The sequence below is a fragment of the Trichosurus vulpecula genome, chromosome 8, assembly GCF_011100635.1.
Source record: "Trichosurus vulpecula isolate mTriVul1 chromosome 8, mTriVul1.pri, whole genome shotgun sequence".
NCBI classification, from domain to species: Eukaryota; Metazoa; Chordata; class Mammalia; order Diprotodontia; family Phalangeridae; genus Trichosurus; species Trichosurus vulpecula.
This window is the reverse complement of record NC_050580.1, coordinates 75788786-75811944: the sequence shown is the minus strand read 5'-3', so window position 1 is coordinate 75811944 and position 23159 is coordinate 75788786. Positions and strand designations below refer to the sequence as shown.

Below are 23159 nucleotides of genomic sequence, written 5' to 3'. Positions count from 1 at the left end.
CCTCCTCCTTGATATTCTACCCCCTCATACAGATCCAGACTACAAAATTGCAGCTTATTTAGAAGGGAAAACAATATATAGGTGTGTATATATGTATATGCATATGTCCACATATGTATTATACTGCATTATATAAATATACACGTGCATGTGTACAAGTCTATGTATGCATGTACATATATTCAGAAATAATATTTCAGGAAGAGGTAAGTATAATAGTTTATAAAATAATTCAAGTGAGAGGTTCCTCAGCTTCAATCCTTAGCTAGAATTATCCAATCCCAACCTTAATCTCTCCCTTCTAAGTGAGGTGGCGTATCCACCTAGAATCGTGGTTCCCAAGCTTTTAGGTCTCAGGACCCCTTTATTCTCTTAATTGAGAGTTTTTGTTTATGTGTGGTACAGCTATTTATATTTACCATACTGGACAGTAAGACATTGTAGTACTATTACAAACTATTTCTACCTCGTGGACCCCCTGAAAGGGCCTTATGGACCCCCATACAGAAGTCTCCCAGCTGGACTCTTAGATAGAATTCTTTGTTTCATTCTTCCAGTCCCGGGTTCCGTCTCAGTGAAACAGGCGATCTCCTGATTTAATGGCAGGGTTTGGTATTACACTCATGTTGCTGCTGCATAATCACCTAGCTAACCACCCATTCTGTAAACATTTATCAGGCTCATACTGTCTACAGACTATTGCTTTGCCCTGGGGAGATAGAAAATCTAACAAGATCCTGCTTTCATTGATGTTAAAATCTTTGAGAGGATGGGAAAGAACCAGCAAAAGTTTTCTCCGTCAGAATAATTCAACCCAACCCACAAGTCAACCCTGTAGATTTATAACAGGTGACCTTTTTCCCTTCACCCTGGCCAGTCGTTTTCCCATATTTCATGTGATGAGTATTGTGCCAATCTCTCCAGGGGTGGGTGCCCCCCAAATCTGCCTCATTGTTATTGGGACTCCTAACCCCACTGCCTCAGATTCTAGGATTCAGCCTGTTTTCATCCTCTTCACATTTTGAAAATGACTCCAATCCATAGCATGGGGTCCTTTATATTTTAAGGTTAGCCCTGAGATATGTTTTTTCTAGATAGTAAGTATCTACCTTGCTAAGACCAGAAGAGAGACAGGTAATTTTGTTTGGTTCCCAAAGTAGAGTGGGTTTGGAGGGAAAGAGAATCAGTGTAGTACAGTGGAAAACATGGCATACTTAGAATCAAAGGACCTGGTTTCAAATCTCATCCTTGCTATTTACTAACTACATGTCCTTAACCACTTCATTCCTCTAGGCCTGTTTCCCATCTGTAAAGAGAGGGGGGTTGTACTAGGTGCCCTCTAAGATTGACTGCTTCCAGCACTAAATCTATAATCCTAAAGTTATTTCCCATTTTTCCTTCTCCCTCCTCATTTCTTAGAAACAGACAGTGAATGTTGTAATCTCATCTTGGATTCAGAGGACCCCAACCTGGGGAGTGTGACCAGCCCCTCCAGCAGTGACTTTGAGGAGACACTGGGCAAGAAGTTGCTGAGAACTTTAAGTGAGTAGATTCATACCCAGTCAGAAAGTCTCATGGTGGGGAAAGCCCAGGAGGTACACAGTAGCATCTGTCTCCAAGATAGTCATTGAATGACTTTGAAGGAGCCAGAACTGGGATTGTTAATTTCACCAGTGGGTTTAGGACTATTACTGCTCATTGGGGAAGTATCCCATTCAAGAACCCAGAATTCATTAGCCAATTTGCCAAGCAAACTAAAATCAATGTAGAGTAAAAGCCAAGGTTAAATACAGTCCAAAAACAGTCGTCTAGTCCAGTCACTCCATTTTATAGATACAGATATTGAGGTTCAGAGAGGGTAAGTAATTTGCCCAAGATCATACAGGTCCTAAGTGGCAGAGATCAGATTTGAACCCAGGTCCCCCTCTGACTTCAAATCCAGCACTCTGTCAAGTGTAGAAAGCGAGTTACCCGTGACCCAAATTGGTTTTTTTTTTAGTAGAGCACTTACTTGTTTCCTCAGGAATCTTTCTTTATTATTCCCACAGTGTGACATAGTGGAGAGAGTTTGCCTTGGAGTCAGGAAGACCTGGGTTCTAGTTCTGGCTCTGATACACACTGGCCGTGTGACTCTGGGCAAGACACATAACTTCTAGATGACTCAAGCAATTCCATAATGCTATATGTTGCAGAGAATGTGCTGACCAGCACTGGTAGAGAGTGTTCCCTTTCCCACTGAAATCTCTGGTCCAATCACTGTCCCTATCTGCATTGCTGATTGGGCAGACTCCTGGCAACCAGCCATGAGTCTCAGCTGCTCCCACCAACACAAGGGACTCTTGGTTTAGCAAGAGGCGTTAGAGCAGTTACCCTGAAAGGGCAACATGGAATGTGAAGGCTGAGAACAGGGGAATAGCCTCCAAGAGAGAGTCACTCAGCAAGCTTCCTAGGGGCCAGGCACTGTGCTAACCTCAGCGGGTACAGAAAGGCAAAGGATCCCTGCCCACAAGGAGCTTACAGTCCTACAGTTACAGTCTAATTGGGAGGGAAGTAGTTATTACAAGGTACTCCATGGGCTCTAAGTTCCCTCATGAAATTTCATTTCAATGAGCAGTAGCTGCCATTTCTTGAACCATGGGTCATTTCACTTTGTCATCTTCTTCAGATAAGAAGCACCTTCTTAATTCTAAGATGAAACCCTCCACTCCCATCCAAAATGCTTAGAATGGCAAATGTGAGGATTGCTTCCTTATTTCGAGGAACTGGGATTTAACTTCTGCCCCCCCCACCCCACATTGGGATTATTTCACTCTAGTCCAACCTGCCACATTTTTACTTCTTTTGTTTATCTTTTGAGGGAAGTGGAATGTACCGTAGTAAATATGGGTTCTTTAAAAATAATATGAGGTTTTGAAATGCTTCACAAATGGATCCTGAATCTTGTAATGTCTTTTCAGGTGTTGGGAAAAGGAAGAGGTCGACGGATGGGGAGAGAACCCCTGAGGAGAATTCTAATTTAACACCTCTAATCACATGACAGGAAGTGATACTTGAACAATAGGTGGGTGGATGGATTTCCACATGCTTTGGGAAAAACCATCCTTCTATCATCTTCTCCACCCCCAGAGACCTGCCAAAGGCAATAAGGCGCCATGTTTTTTTTCTTCATGTTTCCTAGCTGTCAATTTCAGCAAATATTTCTTCTCACCTCCATTCTGGCTCAGAGCCTTGCTGATGTTGTAAAGGAAACCAGTGCCTTGAATGGAACATTATGGAAATGGTTCTGACACCGTGCGGTAAAGAAGTGACCACAGCTTACCAGCACTCCCTTTGAGACCCATCTCTTCCCTGGTGGATTTTTGGGATCCCCTGGTGCTGGGTTAGGCCATCTGTTTTCACTTCATTGGCCCTTTCTCTAGGAAAGAAAGCCATTGTTGACCCAATTGAAACATCTACACATGACTCAGCTCCGGGTGGGCCAGAGGATGGAGAGGCAGATGAGAGAATTGGCCCAGGAGAGGAAGTAGAAGAAGAGGTTTCAAAGCATTGTTTGAATAAATTTTATATATACATATAAAATATATACGTGTACACATATACACACATATATACATATATGTATGTATATGTACATATATATTTATATTTATATATTTCAATATTGTCTTCAAGCACTTAAAACCTATTCCAGCGGTCCATTTCCTGCTCACAATGGATTCTGGTGGCAGAGGCATGCAGGTATCCAAGCTGGCTTGGGGCATGGTAGAGAAAGATCCTTGAATAACTATTCTCTCCAAGGAATAGAGGGCTGGAGCTGGGCCACACCTTCTATATGCCTTGTGCAGCACCCAGCAATCACCAGTTTGTAGGTCTGTGCTAGAAGACAAGCTTATGTGGATCAGCCAAAGGAAGCCAAGAGATGAATTTTCAGCCTTTAAGGAAAGTAGCAAGAAACTTGTAAACAGTTACGGGAATGAGTTTTGCTATTTGAGAAACCAAAGAGTGCCAGGTCAGTCAAAGAGAGTGACCTATAGGTATGTTTCCTTCTCAAGGAACTGCAGCGTGCATCCCCAGGAATGTTGGGAGAATCACTTCTCACACTCTCCTCCCTTTTCTTTCCCTCCTCCTCCTCCTCCTCCTCTTCCCACTGCTAGACTGGCTGGCCAGCTTAGCAGCCTCACTCATTTTCTGCTCTTTCTCAAGGGATACTGAGGAAGGGCAGTTTTCAGAAATAGCCATATGGCGGTGCTAAGAGTATATCTTGGTATGCCCTGGCATCCCAGGTTAGAAATAAGTGTGCCTACAAAGAGCTCTTTTATCTTTGGTCCCTTTCTTCTGTTCTGGCCCATCTCCTTCCTAATTGTTGCCCTAGAGGACTGGTGCCCTCAAGGTGCCCCGAGCTTATCCCCTCCTAAAGTGCTTCACCAACACTAGCCCTCCCCAAGTGCCCCATTTTCCAGAATTACCTCTCCTTACTTCTTTTCCCACACACCACCCATCCACTCACAACTTCTCATCCATCAGAGATGAAATCAGCTGAGTGCTAAGAGGACACCAATCAGATTTACTTAGTTCCTACTAAAATGTAAAGTGCTTATAACTATCCCTGGGTATTTGCATTTTTAAAGAGTGCTAGTTCACCCAAATGAATATGTTACTGATAGACCTCAGAAACCAGGGGGCAAAATGAAGGAAAGGATTTCATCAGCTTTGAGGGACAGTTTGGGAAAGGGCATTGGGGGGTCAGTGGGATGTCCATCTCAACATTCCTTAAATTGCACCACAAAAACAACCACCCACTTTGCCCATGAATAAAGCCAGGCTATTGGAGACTGTTAGAGACTCTTGGGAAAAGCCAGAGAAGTTACAAGCCTGCTCATTGCCAGACTCATCCCTCTCTCTTCCCGGAAACTAGGACCAGTTTCCCAGTGGAATAGGTGTCCTGAAAGACTCACCTCTAAGTGAGGTGAAGGAGAGGTAGGAGCCTCAATGTGTGAGCTATGGCCCTACACAGTGTGGTATTGACCTCTTCCTTCCAAGCGTGGCCAGCAGCCCAGTGGTGCATGACCTCACATAAACCCTCTTGCCTCTTAAGAATATATGTAGTGTCTAATAATTACCCCAGGGCTTTCAGTGCTACTGGCCAGGACTAGAAGACCTTGTTTAGGTCTGTCAGGTGGTTTGAGTCAGAGCAGCTATTTACCCATTTTTCTTACCTTCCATGCATGGGCCAGAGGGACCTAGATCTAGGCCACAAATTCTTCCCTTCACACACCATTCAGTTGGCTCCTCACTCCCTCCTTCCCTTCCCCGATCAGGCCTTGGGTCCCAGCTCTTGGCTACACTTTTATTCCATTGAAGAGATCAGAGGGAGAGTCTGTCATCAATCCCCTCCCCTGACTTCATTCCTCACCCCCAACTCCCCAGCCAATAGTTCATTTTTCTTCAGGTTAAAGTACTCTGTGTGAAGATTTTAGACAAAGTATTTATGAAGCATCAAATAAATTGTAAATAGTTTTTAAATAAAATGGAAATGCCTTCCCTGGATTGTGACTGATTATTCTTCCCTCTAAACTACGCAACCTTAAGAGGAGGCCACACTGGTGGGAAGAGTCCATGACTGCAATATACAGAAAGACTGGGAATGTCCGTTTTTTTGTCTTGTGTGTATGTTTAAACAAAATTCCCAAACGACAAAGTAATTTGTATATTTCCAATATCCCACAAAGGGATTATGCCTGAAATTCTCAGAGTAGTGCTTTCCTAAAGCAAATCCATACTCTGACCATCCTAGAATAATTCAGGTTCCATCAAGTTCCTATATATTATTTTTAAATGACTTTGAATCTTAAGCTACCAGTAGGGAGCACACACAGCTACTCTAACTCCATTTCTAGCGAGGACACCTGAGAGTGATAGAATGGATCCATCTACCTCTTTAATTAAGGCTGGGTGGAGTCTTTGTCTGCTCTGTTTGCCATTGTTGGGTGAGGTTTAACACCTGCTAATTGTCCTAATTGCTAATACTCTTCCTACGAAGAAGGGAGGAAAGGGGAGGAAAGAAGGACAGGACAAGAATGGGGGAAGGGGGAAGGAATGGGAGAGGAGAGAAAGGGAGGGGTGAAGGAGAGGAAGAGGAGGGGAGGGAAGAGGAGGAAAGTTTGAGGAGGAAGGGGAGAACTTGATCTGACCGATCCAACTAAAAGAGGATTCCCAAGGGCCCCAACTGAGTGGAAGAGTCACAAAAGATGCTTGAAGAGGTGCTCAAGTACCCTGTAAGGTAAGGGCTACACTTATCTTTCTTCTTCCTTCCTGAGATGGTCTCCAGTGAGGTGAAAGAGTGAAAACTAATTCTTAACCCGCTAATTTATTAGTAGATACCAGGGCTTCTCAGCATACAAAAAGCAATCCAGAAAGAAAAGGATTACAAGGGAACAGAGGGAAATCCAAACCATTGTTAAAAGTAGGGAGATGGGACACAGCAGAGAAATAAAAGGACCATCCCCTAGAGCTGTTAGGGATGAGGTTCGTCTACATGGGGAATGATCCTGGTCCTGCTAAAGCAGCAACAGTAGCAGCATCTACTTTGTAAGACACTAACTCAAGATACACAGTGACTAGCAAACCTAAGGAATCTTGCAACCAACCTCAAGAGGAAGATAGGATACTTTGCAGAAGTAGATGAGCCTGGATATTAGGAGTTTGGGGAAAACATCTCTCAAGAAGAAAAGGAACCTTGGGGATCAAAGAGATGGAACTGTGTGACTGGCAAGCACAGGATGAGCCCCATGGATTTCTATCCTGACGGAGATCTCTACTATCTTAGAGATACTATCTACTATCTGCTATTTCCTGACCTACCAAGATATTCTGATGAGATTAACTACAGAGAAAATACCCCCACTGGAACAGATCTGATCTTTGGGAATTCCTGAAGGCCCCAGGGTTAACTAATGTTGTAACACCAAGGTTAACATATTGTCCCCCAAATCACTTGATATCCTATCCCTATTACTAGACCTCCCAAATAAAGTAACAGAATTTTACCACCTCATAGGCCAATTTAAACTTTTCATTTTCCTGGGTAACATCACCCCAGAGCTGTGTAACAGCCTATATCTGTGAGCATTCTTTCTTGGCTTGGAGTCATTACCATCCACCTGGCAACAATCCACCAGCTGATTACACTATTAAAACCCATTTTCTTCTCTTTTAGTTTTGCCTTTTGATTGATTGACCTCCACCCGAATGGACCAAGGTGGGAATAATTATTTCCCAAGAGGGCCTTAGACCTTCTGGGTTGAGAAATTCCCCAGCAATCTCATGGTGACCCCACTGAGTGCACAGAGGTAGTCAAATCTAGACTTGATATTGCTATTAGGAAATGTGCTGTCTTTCTGGAGCCATTACCCAAGATGGGGCTGAGAACCAAATTCATCAAGCACAGTGACCACCACTTGGTAAGGAAAGAACCTAGAATGAGCAAATGAGAAGTTCTGGAGGAAAAAGCACTTGGAGATCCAGGTGGTATGAGCTTTTCTTCCAGCAGATGGTCATGACCTTGGAAGAGGAAGCATATGGGAAGGGAAGTGCTGGCTATGTAGTGAAAAAGAACAGAATTTGGTTTCTTGGAACATACTTTATATATTAGATAAAAATAATAGAACAGACAGAATTGGGATTTCCACATTAGAAGGGACTTCAGAGGCCTAAACATTTTCCAATTCATATCTGAACAAGAACCCCTCTAAAACATATCGAGCAGGAGGCCATCCAGCCTTCAAATGTTCAAAGGTAAGCTGTACCATTCTTAGATGACTCTAATGGATAGAAATTGGTTTCCCACAAGCCTATGCCTGCCTTGCTGTATGTCTACTCATTACTCCTAGTGGTGAACTCTGGGCAAACAGAAGAAACTTAATCCTTCTCCCACAGGGCAAAATTTAAAAGTCTTGAAAATAGCTATCATGGGCCCTTTCAAGCCCTATCAAGTAAGACTTTTCTACTACAAATTTTGTTCAATCCATCAACAAGCATTTATTAAGCATCTACAATGGGCACTGTGCTAGGCATTGGGGATACAAATATGAGGAATGAAACATTCCCTACTCCCAGGGAGCTTATATTATAATAGGGGAGAGAAACACACACATACATACATACATGACATGTGACATATTTATGTGTGTGTATATATATATGTATACACACATACACAAATAAATAAATAAATACAAAGAGTTCGAATACAAGTAGTTTGGGTGGAGAGCATTAGCAGTTGGAGGGATCAGGAAGGGCTTCATGCCTTTTTGCCTGAGCTGTGTCTTAAAGGAAGAGAAGGACTCTCAGATAACGAGGTCGAACTTTCCAGGCATGTAAGACAACCAGTGCTAAAGTACAAAGACAGAAGAGGGGGTGTTCTGTCTGAGGAACAGAGAAGGCCAATTTGGCCAAACTGTAGATTATGGGAAGGGGGATATTGTCCAACAAGGGTGAAAAACAGGTTGGGTAAGTTGGCTTCTAAGCTAAAAAGAGGGGTTTCTATTTTATCCTACATGCAATGGGAAGTCACTATTGTTGAGTGAGTGGGGGGGGGTGTTCACATGGTTAGATCTGTGCTTAAGGAGGATCATTTTGGCAGCAGTGTTTGGGATGGACTAGACTGGTACAACAGTTGAGGCAGTGAGACCATTGAGGAAGCTGTTGTAATAATCTAGTTGAGAGATGATGACAGCCAAACTAAAGCATTATTTGTGTGAGTATAGACAAAGAGTTGGATGCAAGAAATTGTGGAGGTAGAAATGGCAATATTTGGAAACTGTTTCGATGTGTTGGGATTTGGAAGAATGTGGAGTCAAGGTTACAAACCTAGGAGAATGGATGGTGGTGCCTTTGCCAGAAGATGGGAAGTTTAAAAGAAGCAAGGATTGGGGGTGGGAGTGGGGAAAACAAGTTCAGTTTTGGATGTGTTGAATTTGAGATGTCACTAAGGCATCCATTTTGAAATGTCCAATAGGCAAATGATTACTCAGTACTGAAGCTTAGCAGGAATTGGAGCTGAACATGTAGATTTGAGTCATCTTCAGAGAGGTGATAGTTAAACCCGTGGGAGTATATAGGAGTAGAAGAGTCCTGGCCAGAGAACCCTAGGGAACACCCATATGTGGGGACATGATATGGATGACTCAGCAAAGGAGACCGAGAAGGAATAGACAGGTAGAACCAGGAGGGAGGAGTGTCATGAAAACCCAGAGAGTATCCAATTTTCTACCAATCCTTCTGTGGCATTTTCTTGAGGACCTTCACTACCTTGGTTGCCTTCCTCTAGACTCTCTCCAGCTTATCAGTGTCTAACCAAAAACATGATGCCCCAAATGGAACCCAGTAGTCTAGACGTAGTCTGGCCAAGGTAGAATACAGCAGGACTATTGCTCCCCCTTAGTCCTGGTACACTATGCTTTCTAAATGTAGCCTAAGACTGCATTAGTTTTTTTGGTGGCCCTGTCATGCTCTAGAGTCATATTGACCTTGCAAGGACACTAAAACCTCCAGATCTTTTTTGACCAAACTACAATCGAGACATAACTTCTCTATCTTGAGCCTGTGAAAATGTTTTTGAAAAAAAAAAAGCTAAAAGACTTTATATTTATTAAATGTAATCTTTTAAAGATAAGGACCAGTGATCTTGCCTGCTGAGATCTGACTGGATCCTGATTCTGAAATTCAGCACATTAGCTATCCTTCTTAGCTTTGTGACATGTGCAAACATGGTAAACATGAAGAATGGGAAGATCTTATCTGGCAGATTACAAAACCAGATTCTATGAGAACAAAAAGTGTACTCCATAAGACACTGGAAGGAGAAACCACTTAAAGCCTATCCCAATACTTTGTCAGGGGCAAAGGTGCCTTGAAGTTTGGGCCAACGGACCATGAAGCTCTGGCAATTCTGACCAAGTCAGAAGAACTTCAAGTACAGAATGTAGGTGCAAGCCAAATTAGATGTCCATCAACAGGTGGTTAGGAGAAATGAACTCTAAAATTCAGACCATTAAGGTTGGTGTCATGAAAGTTATGGGATTTCTAAGATAAAGTGACTAGATCTCCTTGGAATTCATAACTGTGAAGGAAGAGAATACTGGGTGTAGCCAGGTGTGTACTCTCAGCTTAGAAAAGCTGGTGGCAAACAATTCATAGAAATTGATCTCATGGCCAATGTCTCTAAAAGGGAATTCTGCTTAAAATAATAGTTAGCATTTATACAGCACATATAAGATTTGCAAAGTAATTTACATGGTATCATGTTTAGCCTTTACAACAACCCTGTGAGGTAAGCATTATCATCCCCATTTTAGAGATGAGGAAATTGAGGCTCAGCGGTTAAGTGAATTACCTACATGGCTAGTGTCTAAGGCAGAATTTGAACACAGGTCTTCCAGAATATAAGTCCAGCATTCTATCCACTGCACTACCTAGCTGCCTCTAAAAGGGATAGGTGGGCTCAGGAAAAAAAAAAACTCTAAATGCAATTGTGGATAATCCTAATATGAAAAAAGAAAAAAAGAAAAATCTAAATAAACTAATATAGCTACATGGAAAGTTTTCTTGTGAGCTCAGATTTTTGAAAAGGCACTCTTAAGAAATGGAAAGAGGGGCTTATAGCCTAAGACCAATGCAAAAGAGTAGCATGAACCCCTGAAGATGATGTAAGTAATCTCTAAGCTCAAGCACCAATGAGCCAAGTCTGAACTTTTAGAGATGCTATAGACAATAAAAGAGGAGACACAGGAGCAAGGATTGGCTATTTGGAGGAAGTCCATGTAGCATTCTCAAATGGAAGGAGGGCAGAATTATGTAATTACTATTTTCCTTCCATTTTCTTTAGCAATGAAAACACTCTTTAATCTGGAAAAGTAGGGGGAAAAACCCTAAAAATCAAAACTAAAGGCTGAGAAAGGTGACTGGATAGTGGCTAAATCACCTGGCTATCTTACAATATTTGGAATTCAAACTTCTAGACCCAGAAATATTAAATCTGAATACTCAAAGAACTTGCAGCTGGTTGTAACCACAGTACCATGAGAAATCATGAAGGATCGAAGAAATACTAGAAGACTGGAGAAAGCAAGTGTTGCTGCTTTTCAAAACAGGACAAAAAATGGAGACAAACTACAGATAAGTATGCCTGATGCCAATTCTAGATGGTAGCAAACTCTCCAGATTATTGTTATTAAAAAAGGATATGTACACACAGAAAAGAAAGTGATGATCACTGGGAGCCAGCATAGGTTTATTCAAAACAAGTCATATCAAATAACTTCATTTTCTTTTTAGATAGGGTTACTGGGACTGATTAGTACATCAGGCCACTGCTAAAGACATAGTAAATTTTTATTTCATTCAAGTGTGATACTTTTGGAGGCAAAATGGAGGAATGTGGGCTGGATAAATTTGTTGAGTGGTTTAATTGCTAACCATACTCAAATGATGATTAATGGAATTGTCAACCTAGACAAAGTTCTCTGATAAGGCTCTTATTCATTAAAGTTAATTCAATTAAACTTATTTATTAAGTGTCTACTATGTTCCAGGGACTGGTAACACAAAAATGAAGCAGTCCATGCCCTCAAGAAACTTACATTCTACTAGGGAATTTATAAGTATACAGAGATAAATAAATTTAATAAGCTTACTTAAGGGAGGAGAGTACACTAATTATTGGGGATATCAAGAAAGGATGTAGAGAAGGGATAACACCTAATCCGAGCCTTAAATAAGGAAAACAAGGATTATGAGAGGCAGAGGTTTGTGCAAATGGGTGGAGACATGGGATGGAAATGAGTTTAGAGAATAGCTGAAAGTTTAGTTTGTTTGACGCAGAGAATTTTAAAGCGAATAATGTGAAGTAAACTGAAAAGGTAAGTTGGAACCAGTTTGCGGAGGGCTCTAGATATGAATTCATAGTTAACCCTAGAGGCAGTGAGAAGCTGAAGGGTTTTAAGACAGGTAGTGGCATGGTCCAACCTATTCACCTTCAGATTACTTTGATAGCTTTGATAAGAAGACAGGAAAGAATGAAGGCCAGAAAACCAATACAATTGCAATTATAATAGTCTAAGCAAGAAGTGATGAAGGTATGACCTAGGATGTATTGAGATGTTATGGAGTTAAAATCAAGAACACTTGGCAAATTATTAGATATGGCAGTTGGAGATAAGGGAAGAGTCAAAGATGACAATGAGGCTATGGACCTGGGTGACTGGAAGGAATTAGTAAAGGTGGAAGATGAGTGGCTCTGTCTCAGAAATGTTTGGGCACTTAGACAGCTAGGTGGCATGATAGATGGAGTGGTGGGCTTAAAGTCAGGAAGCCCTAATTTCAAATCCTATCTCTGACTTAGCTATGAGATCCTGGTCAAGTCATTTCACTTTTCTCAGTCTTAGTTCCCTCACCTGTAAAATGGGGATAATAGCATCATCTACTTCATAAGGTAACTGTGAAGATCAAATGAAATACCATGCATGTGGAAAGCACTTTGCAAATCTTAAAATACCGTGTAAATGTTAGCTAGCATCATTATGTTGACACCAAGATATCTATGGGACATCCAGGAGGCAGTTGGCAATGTGGTACTAAAGTGGTTATGGCATCATCTAATTAAGAGAGGACATTGAACTCATGACAACAAAGATTCCTGAGGAAGGCAGAAGAGTGTAGAAGACATAGGCCTTTGTCACTTACCTACCATAGTGGAAAGGGGGGGTGGTCTTGGAACAAATAACTGAGTACAAATCCCACCTCCCTCACTGGCTATATGAGCAGAGGAAAATCACTTAACCTGAGTGTTCCATCTATAAAAGGGAGAATTTTATTACCTGTAATAACCACCTCCTCATAGAGATGTTGTGAGGCTCACATGATAATTTATTTTTTAATTTTTTTTTGTTACATTGTGGGTTCTGAGTTGTCTCCCTCCCTGCCTCCCAGCCACTAGAGAAGACCAACATTTAACACAGAAATATATGCAAAACCATATAATACACACTTCCATACATCAGTTCTTCCTCTGGAGGTAGACAGCATCTTCCTTCATAAGTCCTTTGTAGTTGATTTTAATATTCATATTACTCAAAAGAGCTTAGTCATTCAGTTATTCTTCAAATAATAAATTAGTGTGACCCATCTAGTGAGTTGCCTAGAAACTACATCCTGCGATCTTAGTTCTGCTCATTTCACTCTTCATTATTTCATGCAAGTCTTTCCATGTTTTTCTAAAATCAACCTGCTTATCATTTCTTACAACACAGTAGTATTCAATCATGATTATATACAACTTATTCAGCCATTCCCCAATTGATGGGCATTTCCTCAATTTCCAGTTCTTTGCCACCACAAAGAGAGCTGCTATAAATATTTTAGAACATATAGGTTCTTTTCCTTTTCCTCTGAACACCTTGAAAAACAAATTTAATAGTGGCATTGCTGGGTCAAAGAGTATAACACAGTCTTGACTCTTTACTGATTGCTCTCCAAAATGGTTGGATCAGTTCAGTTCCACCAAAAATGTATTAGTGTCCTAATTTTTCCACATCCCCTCCAACATTTGTCATTTTTCCCTTCTACCAGTTTAGCCAATCTGGTAGGTGTGAGATGGTATCTGAAAGATGTTTTAATTTCTCTTATCAATGATTTTGAACATTTTTTCATGAGTATATGATTTTTATTTCTTCTCCCCAAAACTGCCTGCTCATATCCTTTGACCATTTATCAATTGAGGAATGACTTATATTCTTATAAATTTGACAAAGTTCTCTATATATTTGAGATGAGACCTTTATCTGAGAAACTAATTTGCCACCCTCCCCACCAATTTCCTGCTTTCCTTCTAATCTTGGCTACATTGGTTTTATTTGTACAAAAGCCTTTTAATTTTAGATTATTTCAGGTAGAATTGCCATTTTTATTATTTTGGCTCAGCCCACCCTTGAACAATTAATATTCCTCTGATTATTTAAATCTGACTCTATTTGTATAAAAAGTGTTTTATAATTATGTTCACCTAATTTCTGAGTTTGTCTTGGCAGGTATGCTCCCAGGTATTTTATATTGCCTATGGTTATATTAAATGAACTATCTTCTTGAAGGGCTTTGTTGGTAATATATAAAAATCCTGCTGATTTATGTAGGCTTGGGTTATATCCTACTACTCTGCTAAAATTATTGTTTCCACCAACCTTTTAGCAGAATGTCTAGGATTTTCCAAACATCCCATGTCATCTGCAAAAACATAGTTTTATTACCTCACTGCCTACTCTGATCTCTTCAATTTCTTTTTCTTCTTATTGCTATTGCTAGCATTTCTAGGACAATACTGAATGATATTGGTGATAATGGACATCCTTGTTTTACTACTGATCTCACATGATAATTTCTGTAAAGTGCTTTGCAAAATTAAGTGCTACATAAAGGTCTATTTTGTATTATTGTTCATATTCCCACATTTAGGGAGTGAGAGATGGATAAAGGTTCTACATAGGAAGAGAACTGGGAGAAAGCAATATCATAGAAACCAAGGAAAGGACACTGTCAGAAGCAGCCAAAAGCTCAATAAAGACTGAGAAAAGGCCATTGTATCTCACTGGTAAACATGGAGTTCAGTGGTAGGATCAGAAGCCAGATTGAAAGAGGTTCAGAAGTGAGTACATGGTAAACAAGTAGAGTCAGCAAGTGTAGACAAGTCTTTCAAGAAGCTATGCAACAATAGGGAAGAAGAGAAATGAAGGATGGTGTGCATAATACTGTGCTAAGTTTTGAAGGTGATACCGAGATACGTCATAATCCCTACATACAAGGAGTTTATGGTGTAAAAGTTTTCGTTGGTATTATTTGTCACCCACAATATGAAGACCTAAAGGCATGCTTATTAGGTAGGGAAATAATAAAAAGCAAGGTTCAAACTGATCTCAACAGGCAGGAATGCCAAACTAAAATGCAGAGGATAAAATTTTAAGAGTTAAAGTGTGAGGCCTTCCATTTACCTTTTAAGAAAGTAATTATGTCACGTGTGAAATTGTACTACTTTAAAGAATATTTGAGAATTTTCAGAAATGAAAAAAAATTACATGAATGTAGAATGGAGGAAGATATGATTTGAAAGCAATTCAATTGAAAAAGATACAGGCAATATCAATGAGTCAGCTTGATGTGCCTGGGGGAAAAAGTAAACCAAAACATTCTCAGGCTGCATTCAAAGATGAAATAAAATTAGGCAATTACAGTATTCTGCACTGATGAGAATACATTTAGAGTATTCTGTTCTGGGTGCCATATTTTAGGAGGAACGTTGATAAATTAGTGTGACCCATCTAGTGAGTTGTTTAGAAACCACATCCTGTGAGAAAAGGTTAAAGGAACTATAAATGTTTAGCCTAGAGGAGAAGACGGGGAGTAAAGGAAGGTCGTGGGGGGGATAGTTGTCTTCAGAAACAACCCGATAGGAGTGGCAAAAGCACTGAAATCAAAGCTATTTAATTTTATGAAAAAATGCTATAGATCACTATTGATTAGAGAAATGGAAATTAAAATTTGGAGTCAGAAAGCACTAAATTCAGAGTCAGAAGACCTGGGTTCGAACACTGGTTTTGCTATTTACTAGGTATATGGTCATGGCCTTTATTTCATCCCTGGGACTGAGTACTCTCATCTATAAAATGGGGGTAATCTGGCTGTCCAAAAACTCCACTCATTCCAAATCCTGTAATTCCCTAGAGACTTAGAAGGTTCATTAGTTAGAAGATTAGACTTACTGAGATTTGTGAAGTCCAATGTAATTATGGTATTGGCCTGTGGGTTAGGTGGCTATAGCTGGGTTTGAGTCAGTAATAAGAAGTGGTGCCATAGTTGGCTCTCAGTGGAAAGAGGGTTCCCTTCTCTAGACAAGGATGCCCCAACAGGGACACACTGAGGTATAGCATTTCTTCTTTTGGTTTCAGTATCCTAACTTACACAAAGAAATCATACTTGTATCAGTTGAAATTCAGAGCTACCATAGTTTAGTGTACCATATTCCTTAACTAGCTGGGTCTTGGCATGGCTTAAGGATGTGGCAGCAGTATGAGACAAAGCGGAGAAACACTCTTTTGACCTTGGAAAACCACCAAGGCACCAGAGCTTAGGGAGTAGGGCTAACCAAGTGGAGAAAACTATAGGAGAAGAAAAAGAAAGAAAGCCTTTGCAGAGATAAAAGGTTGTTTGTTGTTGTTTTTAATGGCATCGCCAATGGCTACAATCACAGAGCTCTTCTGATGACTTGATCTTTGGGGTTAGGCTTGCTCCAAGAATAAATGATTTGACATGATCTCTTTTATAATACTCACACAGAAGCAAATGAACTATGAACACACTGATTTCGGGAGGGTGGGTCAACATGCTTAACTCACATAATGATCAAAATAACATGGGAGTTTTTTCTTCTTTTCTTTTTTTGCCTTTAAATCAAAAATATTCATTTTGCATGGGTCTCCAGAAGGGCCCTAATCCTGGGCAATCTCAAATCAAGTCAACTCCAAACATTGGTATCCCGCCACTGTAGTCATTTCAGTCCTTTGATTGTCACTATTACACTATATAGATAATGGGTTCGTGCAAGCAGGGGATACACACACATGATAGACAGCAGCTTTGGTGGTAATGGTTGGGTTGGTGCTTCTTCACTGGACTTTAGTGACGGCTTCATGGATGGAGGTAGCCACATAATCCAGATTCTTTGTGGTCAGGCCACACATGTTGATCCGGCCACTTGGCAGTAGGTAGATGTGCTTTTCATTGATCAGATATTCCACTTGCTTAGCTGTTGAAAAGACAAAAGTCATAGTTAAAATAGCAAGGACTTGGTTCACAACAGAAGCTGAGTATTTAGAAGGTTGTCACTTTTTTCTTCCTCTGTTCCCCGGAAGAGATACTAAATGACAAAAGAGATATTCTGTTCAACTTACATAAGAAAAACTGAAGGCATCAGCCTCTGAGGAAGTAGTCTTTTGTAATTTTTAACCCCCCAGGATACTACATTTTGCTAAAAGGTACCATCAACAATGAATATTTTTACAGCAAGAAATTTTTAGTTTCTCTGATGGGGCCTTGATTTTCAATTATGTAGGGAACTGAGTCAAATGTATAAAAATAAGAGCCATTCCCCACTTGATAAATGATCAAGGGATGACGGTTTTCAGAAGCAATCAAAGCTATTTGTTTATATGAAAAAATGTTCCAAATCACTACTAATTAGAGAAATGCAAATGAAAACAGCTCTAAGTTACCACCTCACACCTATAAAGGATAAATGCTGGAGGAAAATAGGTACACTAATAAATTGGTGGTAGAGTTACGAACTGGTCCAACCATTTTGGAAAACAACTTGGAACTGTATCCAAAGATATATGAAACTGTGCATACAATTTGACCGAACAATACCACTACTAGGTCGGTATCCCAAAGGGATCAAAGGAAAAGGAAAAGGACCAATGTGTACAAAAATATTGATAGCAGCTCTTTTTGTGATGGCAAAGAACTGGAAATTGAAGAGATGCCCATCAATTGAAAAATGGTTGAACAAATTATAGTCTATGATTGTGATGGAATATCATTGTGATAAAAGAAATGACAAGAGGGATGATTTCAGAAAAACCCGGGGAAGATGCATGTGAACTAATGCAAAGTGAAGTGAACAGAAACAGGAGAACAGTGTATACGATAACAGCAATATTGTAATGATGACTGACTGTGAAAGACTTTGCTACTCTGACCAATACAGTGATCCAAGACAATTAAGAAGGACTCATGATGAAAAATGCTATCCACTTCCAAAGGAGAACTGATGAACTCTGAGTGCAAAATGAAGTCTAATCTTCTCATTTCATTTTTCTTCCTTTTTTTTTAGTGACATAGCTAATATGAAAATATGATTTGTATGATCTCACATGTGTAATGGGAATCATATTCCTTGCCTTCTTAGTGGGTGGAGGAGAGGGTGAACGGAGGAAGAAAACTTAGAACTCAAAATTTAAAAAAAAAATGCTTAAAAATGTGCTTTTTTTTGCATGAAGGCACAAAATAAAAGGAAAAACTGCCTGCCCTCCAGCAGCTTACATTCTACTATATTTCTGCCTGGGTAGCAGTAAGAGCACTTCAAACTGATTCTAGCTATAACTTTTAGTTGCCTATTAGACTTTAAGTTTCTAGCAAATCAGAATTGTGTCTCATACATAACTGCATTCACCATTTATTCAACAAATATTCACTGAAATTCTACTATACTTAAGGTACCGTGGTATATGCTGTGGTGGAACAGAACTGCAGTCTAGTAGGGGAGATAAGACATACACACAAAAAGCTAAGATTCATTAGAATGTGACTATATGCTAACACACAGCCAAAGGCTTTTTTATCCATAGTACCTAACACACAGAAGACACTCAGATTCAATTATATTTTCTAAAACTGTACTATGCACCTATCATATTTGTGAATAACACTGTGCCAGGCAGTTGAGTAAATATAAAGATGAATTAAAACATAGTTGTTGTTTTTTTAAAAGATTATTAACCCTCAGGATTAACTCCCTAGAGTTAAGACTTTCCTAAGAGAAACTTTATTTGGAGGTTATGTATCCTATCCTCCCAACTAGGATACCACTAGCTCCTTGAAGTCAAGGTCTACATTATTTTTTGTTTAATAAATATTTGTTGAAATGGAGCCTAGGAGTACTTCCCAGGAGCAAGACATGAGAAGTGGTGTGGTACCATGAAAAGATCAATAGATTTGGAGTTGATCAGAGGACACAGATTCTTTGCTACTTACTACTCATGTGAGCCAAGTGTGACCTTAAATAAGTCACTTAACCTTGTTTTGGGTTGAAAAATGAGGTTAGAATAGATGTCTCCTAAGGTGGCATCTAGCTCTAAATCTATGGCCTGACTTATAAGCATCCCTTATCTTTTAATGAATAGCTTTCCCTGGCCTTCTCCTCCCTTGCCACACCTATCTCAATGCAATTAGAGCCTACCCTCTAGAACAGTAGTCTCTAATCATCCTCTTAGCCTCTTGGGGTATGCCACACATCCTAGATCACAGAACTAGAAAGTGGCCGGTTATACTGAGCTAAAGGCACCAATGCCCCAGTCATTTCCCTATCACTTCTTTCTCCTCCCTCCCCTGGGCAAGGGAACACAAATTTTAGAACTAGAAGGGGCCTCAGGGGGACATCTAACCAACTTCCAAATCTGAAAAGGAATCTTTGCTATAACAAATCCAACAAGTAGACACTGTACTTCTTGTCTGAAGAGTTCCAGGGAGGGGAAACCCACTACCTCCTAAGCCAGCTTATTCTACTTCCACATAACTCTAATGATTAAGAGTCCCTTCCCTTCACCAGCTCTAAATTTGCCCCCTTGCAACATCTGCCTATTGTTCCTGGTTCTATTCCATGGAGCCAAATAGAGTAAGTCTCAGATACTTGAAGATGGCTGTCAGGTTCCCCATCCCCCTAGGCCTCCCAATGGTCCAACATCCCTACTTCCTTTAACTTCTTCTCCTGACATGGCCTCGAGATCCTTTACCATCTTGGTTGCCTTCTTCTTGATACTCTTCAGTTTATCAATGTCTTTCCTAAACTTAGGCTCCCTGAACTGAAAACACTACTCCAGATGTTGTATGACCAGGGCAGAGTACAGAGAGACTATCACCTCCCCTTCCTGGAAGCCACGCCTCTAAAGCAGTTCAATATCATGTTGACTTTTTTTTTGGCTACATCCTGCTCTTGGCTCATGAGTCTATGGCTCATGAAAACGTTTTTCAGACAAAATGGGTATCTAGTAGTGCCTTCCCTATCTTATACTTATGATGTCTACTTTCCCAATCCAAGTGTAAGACTTCAAATTTATCTCTATGGCATTTTATCTTATTAGATTCTGCCCAACACTCTAGTCTATATCAACATCTTTTTGAATAGCCACCTCTCCCAACTTTTAAAAACAAACATGTTTTATTGATGCCTTTTTATGACTTTTCATTTCCCCCCCAAAAAGCACAGCTAATCAAAGTCAATACATTGACCATATTTGCTAAAATGCCTCATCCCATATCTATAGACCAACATTTTGCTACCAAGAGGAGGCAAATAGGTTTAATCCTCAGTCATCTAAAGTCAAAGTCGGTCAATGCATTGTTCAGAGTTCTGGCATCTTTCGTGTTGTTTTCCTTTACAATACTGGATTATCTGAGCAGATTATTTTCCTGGAACTACTTAGCTTTATTCTTTATTAGTTCATACTAGCTTATCTGAATTATTTTTATTCATTGTTTCATGCAGAGCAATGATAATCTATGACATATTACGATATTATAACACATATCACAATGTATTCAGCCATTCCTTTATAGGTGGTCATCCACTTGTTTCCAAATTTTTTTACTAACACAAAAAGGGCTGGAACAAATTTTTTTGCACATATTATCCCTCCCAGATTTGTGTCATCTGCAGATTTGACAAACACATCATTCAGGCTTTACCAAAGTCCCTGATAAAAATGTTAGAAAACATAAGGCCAAGTATATATTCCTGGGACACTTCACTGGAGATCTCCTGCCAAGTTGACATTGTGTGGTCATTCATGTAGTTCTCTTTCCATCTAAGTGTATTATTATCTAGTCCCATGACCTTCTCTGTTTTCCACAAACATAAGATGAGATAGGATGTGAGAGGCATTGTGGTATTGTGCCAAAAAGGCCAAGATTCAAGACTTGCCTCTGACATATGCTGGCTGTGTGACCCTAGCCCCTCCCTCCTTCCCCCAATGCTTTAGGAAGCTGCCTAAGACTCTTAAGTTGCAGAAAAGTTGACAACCTGCATCACTAGAGGGAGTTTCCTTTTTTAAAAGTTCTCTATATAAAATAAATCATACGTTCAGTCCCTATCCCTATGAGATGAGATACTTTATCAAAGGCTTTGCTAAAATCTGGACAAACTATAGCTACAGCTTATTTCAGATTTACCAATTAAGTAATCTTGTTTTTAAAAAATGAAATAAGATTTGGCGTGACTTGTTCTTAATAAAAATCAAATATTTATGAAGTGCTACACAAATGTTATGACGTGATGATGCAGTGGCCATTTATAACCCAGCATCAATTTCCTCACTTCTCTGTTGTCTTTAATTGCTAACAGAAAAGTTATACAGTCAGGCAATCTTTCCACCCACCCACATTTCTAACTCCTACCTAAGTTTCTAAAAGCGCTTCACCTTTTGTCCCTCTCTTCATTCCATCTGTGAGCCTCAAACTACCTTGTTCGTAGCCATAAGCATAAAATTAGTGCTAAAGATAACCTCTACCTTAAGGAAACAGGGAATTAAGATGTGAGACGCAGTACCATCAACCTCTAGTAGCCTAGAAATAGTCACAAATGCCCTTTAGACTCACCCAAAAAAATCTCTGTCTGTTAACCAAAACAGGTCAGAATAGTACATTTACTAGCATTAACAATTTTCCCCCATTACAGAAGTACAGTGTTTCAGCCACACTTTGGCTTAAATAGGTTTTTGTAGGACAGTCTAGGAACCTAGTCACCACTGGTAAGTGCCTACATGTAGGAAACTATGATCTGAATTCAAAACAATTGACTTCCAAGTTAGCTTTTGAAATACAAAGCTGTTTTTAAGGTGGAGATCACTTCCATTACCCTTAGTTAGTTCTGAAAATGGCCCAAAGCTCTTAGGCTTTGTCTTCCAGAAAAGACAAGGGTGAAGTTTCTTCCATATCATAAGATACAATGTACTTAGCTAGCAAAGAGATCTGTATCAACAGATACTGTTACAGCTGACTACTAGGTCCTCTCTCCCTTAACAAGCTCCCCAATACTTCTTAGGTTTTCCCAGAACTCTGAGATGTACTCAAACATGAGCTTCTCTGTCCCAAAGAAGCCCCTTTTATTAAAAAATTTATTACAATTGAACAGATCTTCCTATTTAGCTGTATAGCTGCTTAATGTTGTTCACAAGTTAAATTTAGGTTGGGTCCTAGATATTAAAAAAGACTTCTGATAATTATGTAAAAATCCTACAATCTTAAGTAAGAGATTCAAAACAACAGAAGCTGTTTTATGCTCATGAAGACAGCGGCAGGCCACCTCATTTTAGGATAAAACACTTCCAGTGGCTCCTTTGCTTCACCCCAATGTATTTCCTGGATTTGCATTTGAAGAAACCAATGTTTTTGAGGGCAGAATTCATAGGCCAGAGTTGCTGAAGATCTAACAGCAGAAGGCCTAATTTCTATACTTCTTCTGTATTCAACAGAGATGCCATATTTTTTAGGTAGAAATATTTCCTTCAATGTCTTTGGCAAAGTGTGAACTTTGATTTTTATTTCTTGTTGTATTTGAATAATCGAGAGTTAAGTACAAGTAAGAATTGAAGACTTCTCCATTGCTACTTCCTGGTACAATGGAAAGAATGCTGGCTCTGGAGTCAGAGGGCCTGATTTCAAATCCTGCTTATGCCATTAAATACCTTAGGACCTTGGGCACATTACTTACACTCCCTGACTTATGTTTTCATATCTACAAAATGAGGTTGAATTCCAAGGACTCTTCTACCTCTAAATATAAAGCTAAATGATTCTTCTTAGAAAATGAAACGTGAAAAAGTCACATAAGGTTGCTAAGTAATACCTGTAAGTAATAATAGAAGGCAGCCTAGTGTAGAAAAATGGCACTGGACTAGGAAGTCAGAAGACTGGATTTTAGTACTCTTTATCCACACTAAGGGAAGTGATACTGTACCCTAGGAGGTATGTAATTAGATGCAACTACTTTAATAATTTTTTTAGAAAAGTAAGCAATGATAGAATCTGCTGAAACAGACACTAAAAATTCCACCTTCATGTTGTAAGCACAAATATTAAGGAAATACTTCCCTTTTCTCTATCTCTCTAATTTTCAAATGAAAAAAACCTCTGGAAATAGGTAACTAGTATACTTAACAGATGCTTATCTGAAGCATACAAAGTAATGGTGTGTACAAGATCGCAAAATACTTCCTGTGATCTACAGGGTGTTCCTAAAATCTGGACACAAAGGCAAAAATGCACATTTTCAAGAAGTGAAA

General features: G+C 39.7%; 2 protein-coding genes across 2 annotated transcripts in view; one reads left to right on the top strand and one right to left on the bottom strand.

The window, feature by feature from the left end:
• CNNM1 (cyclin and CBS domain divalent metal cation transport mediator 1) overlaps positions 1-3575 on the top strand; it is a 66933-nt gene extending 63358 nt beyond the window's left edge. Inside the window, exons 13-14 of the mRNA XM_036736530.1 lie at positions 1420-1542; positions 2958-3575. Of these exons, the coding sequence (XP_036592425.1) occupies positions 1420-1542; positions 2958-3037 (203 nt within the window). The 3' untranslated portion in view covers positions 3038-3575. The remainder of the gene's footprint in view (positions 1-1419; positions 1543-2957) is intronic.
• Positions 3576-16242: 12667 nt separating this feature from the next.
• The window catches only part of GOT1 (glutamic-oxaloacetic transaminase 1), a 28502-nt gene continuing 21585 nt past the window's right edge, over positions 16243-23159 (bottom strand). Inside the window, exon 9 of the mRNA XM_036734635.1 lies at positions 16243-16849. Within this exon, the coding sequence (XP_036590530.1) occupies positions 16710-16849 (140 nt within the window). The 3' untranslated portion in view covers positions 16243-16709. The remainder of the gene's footprint in view (positions 16850-23159) is intronic.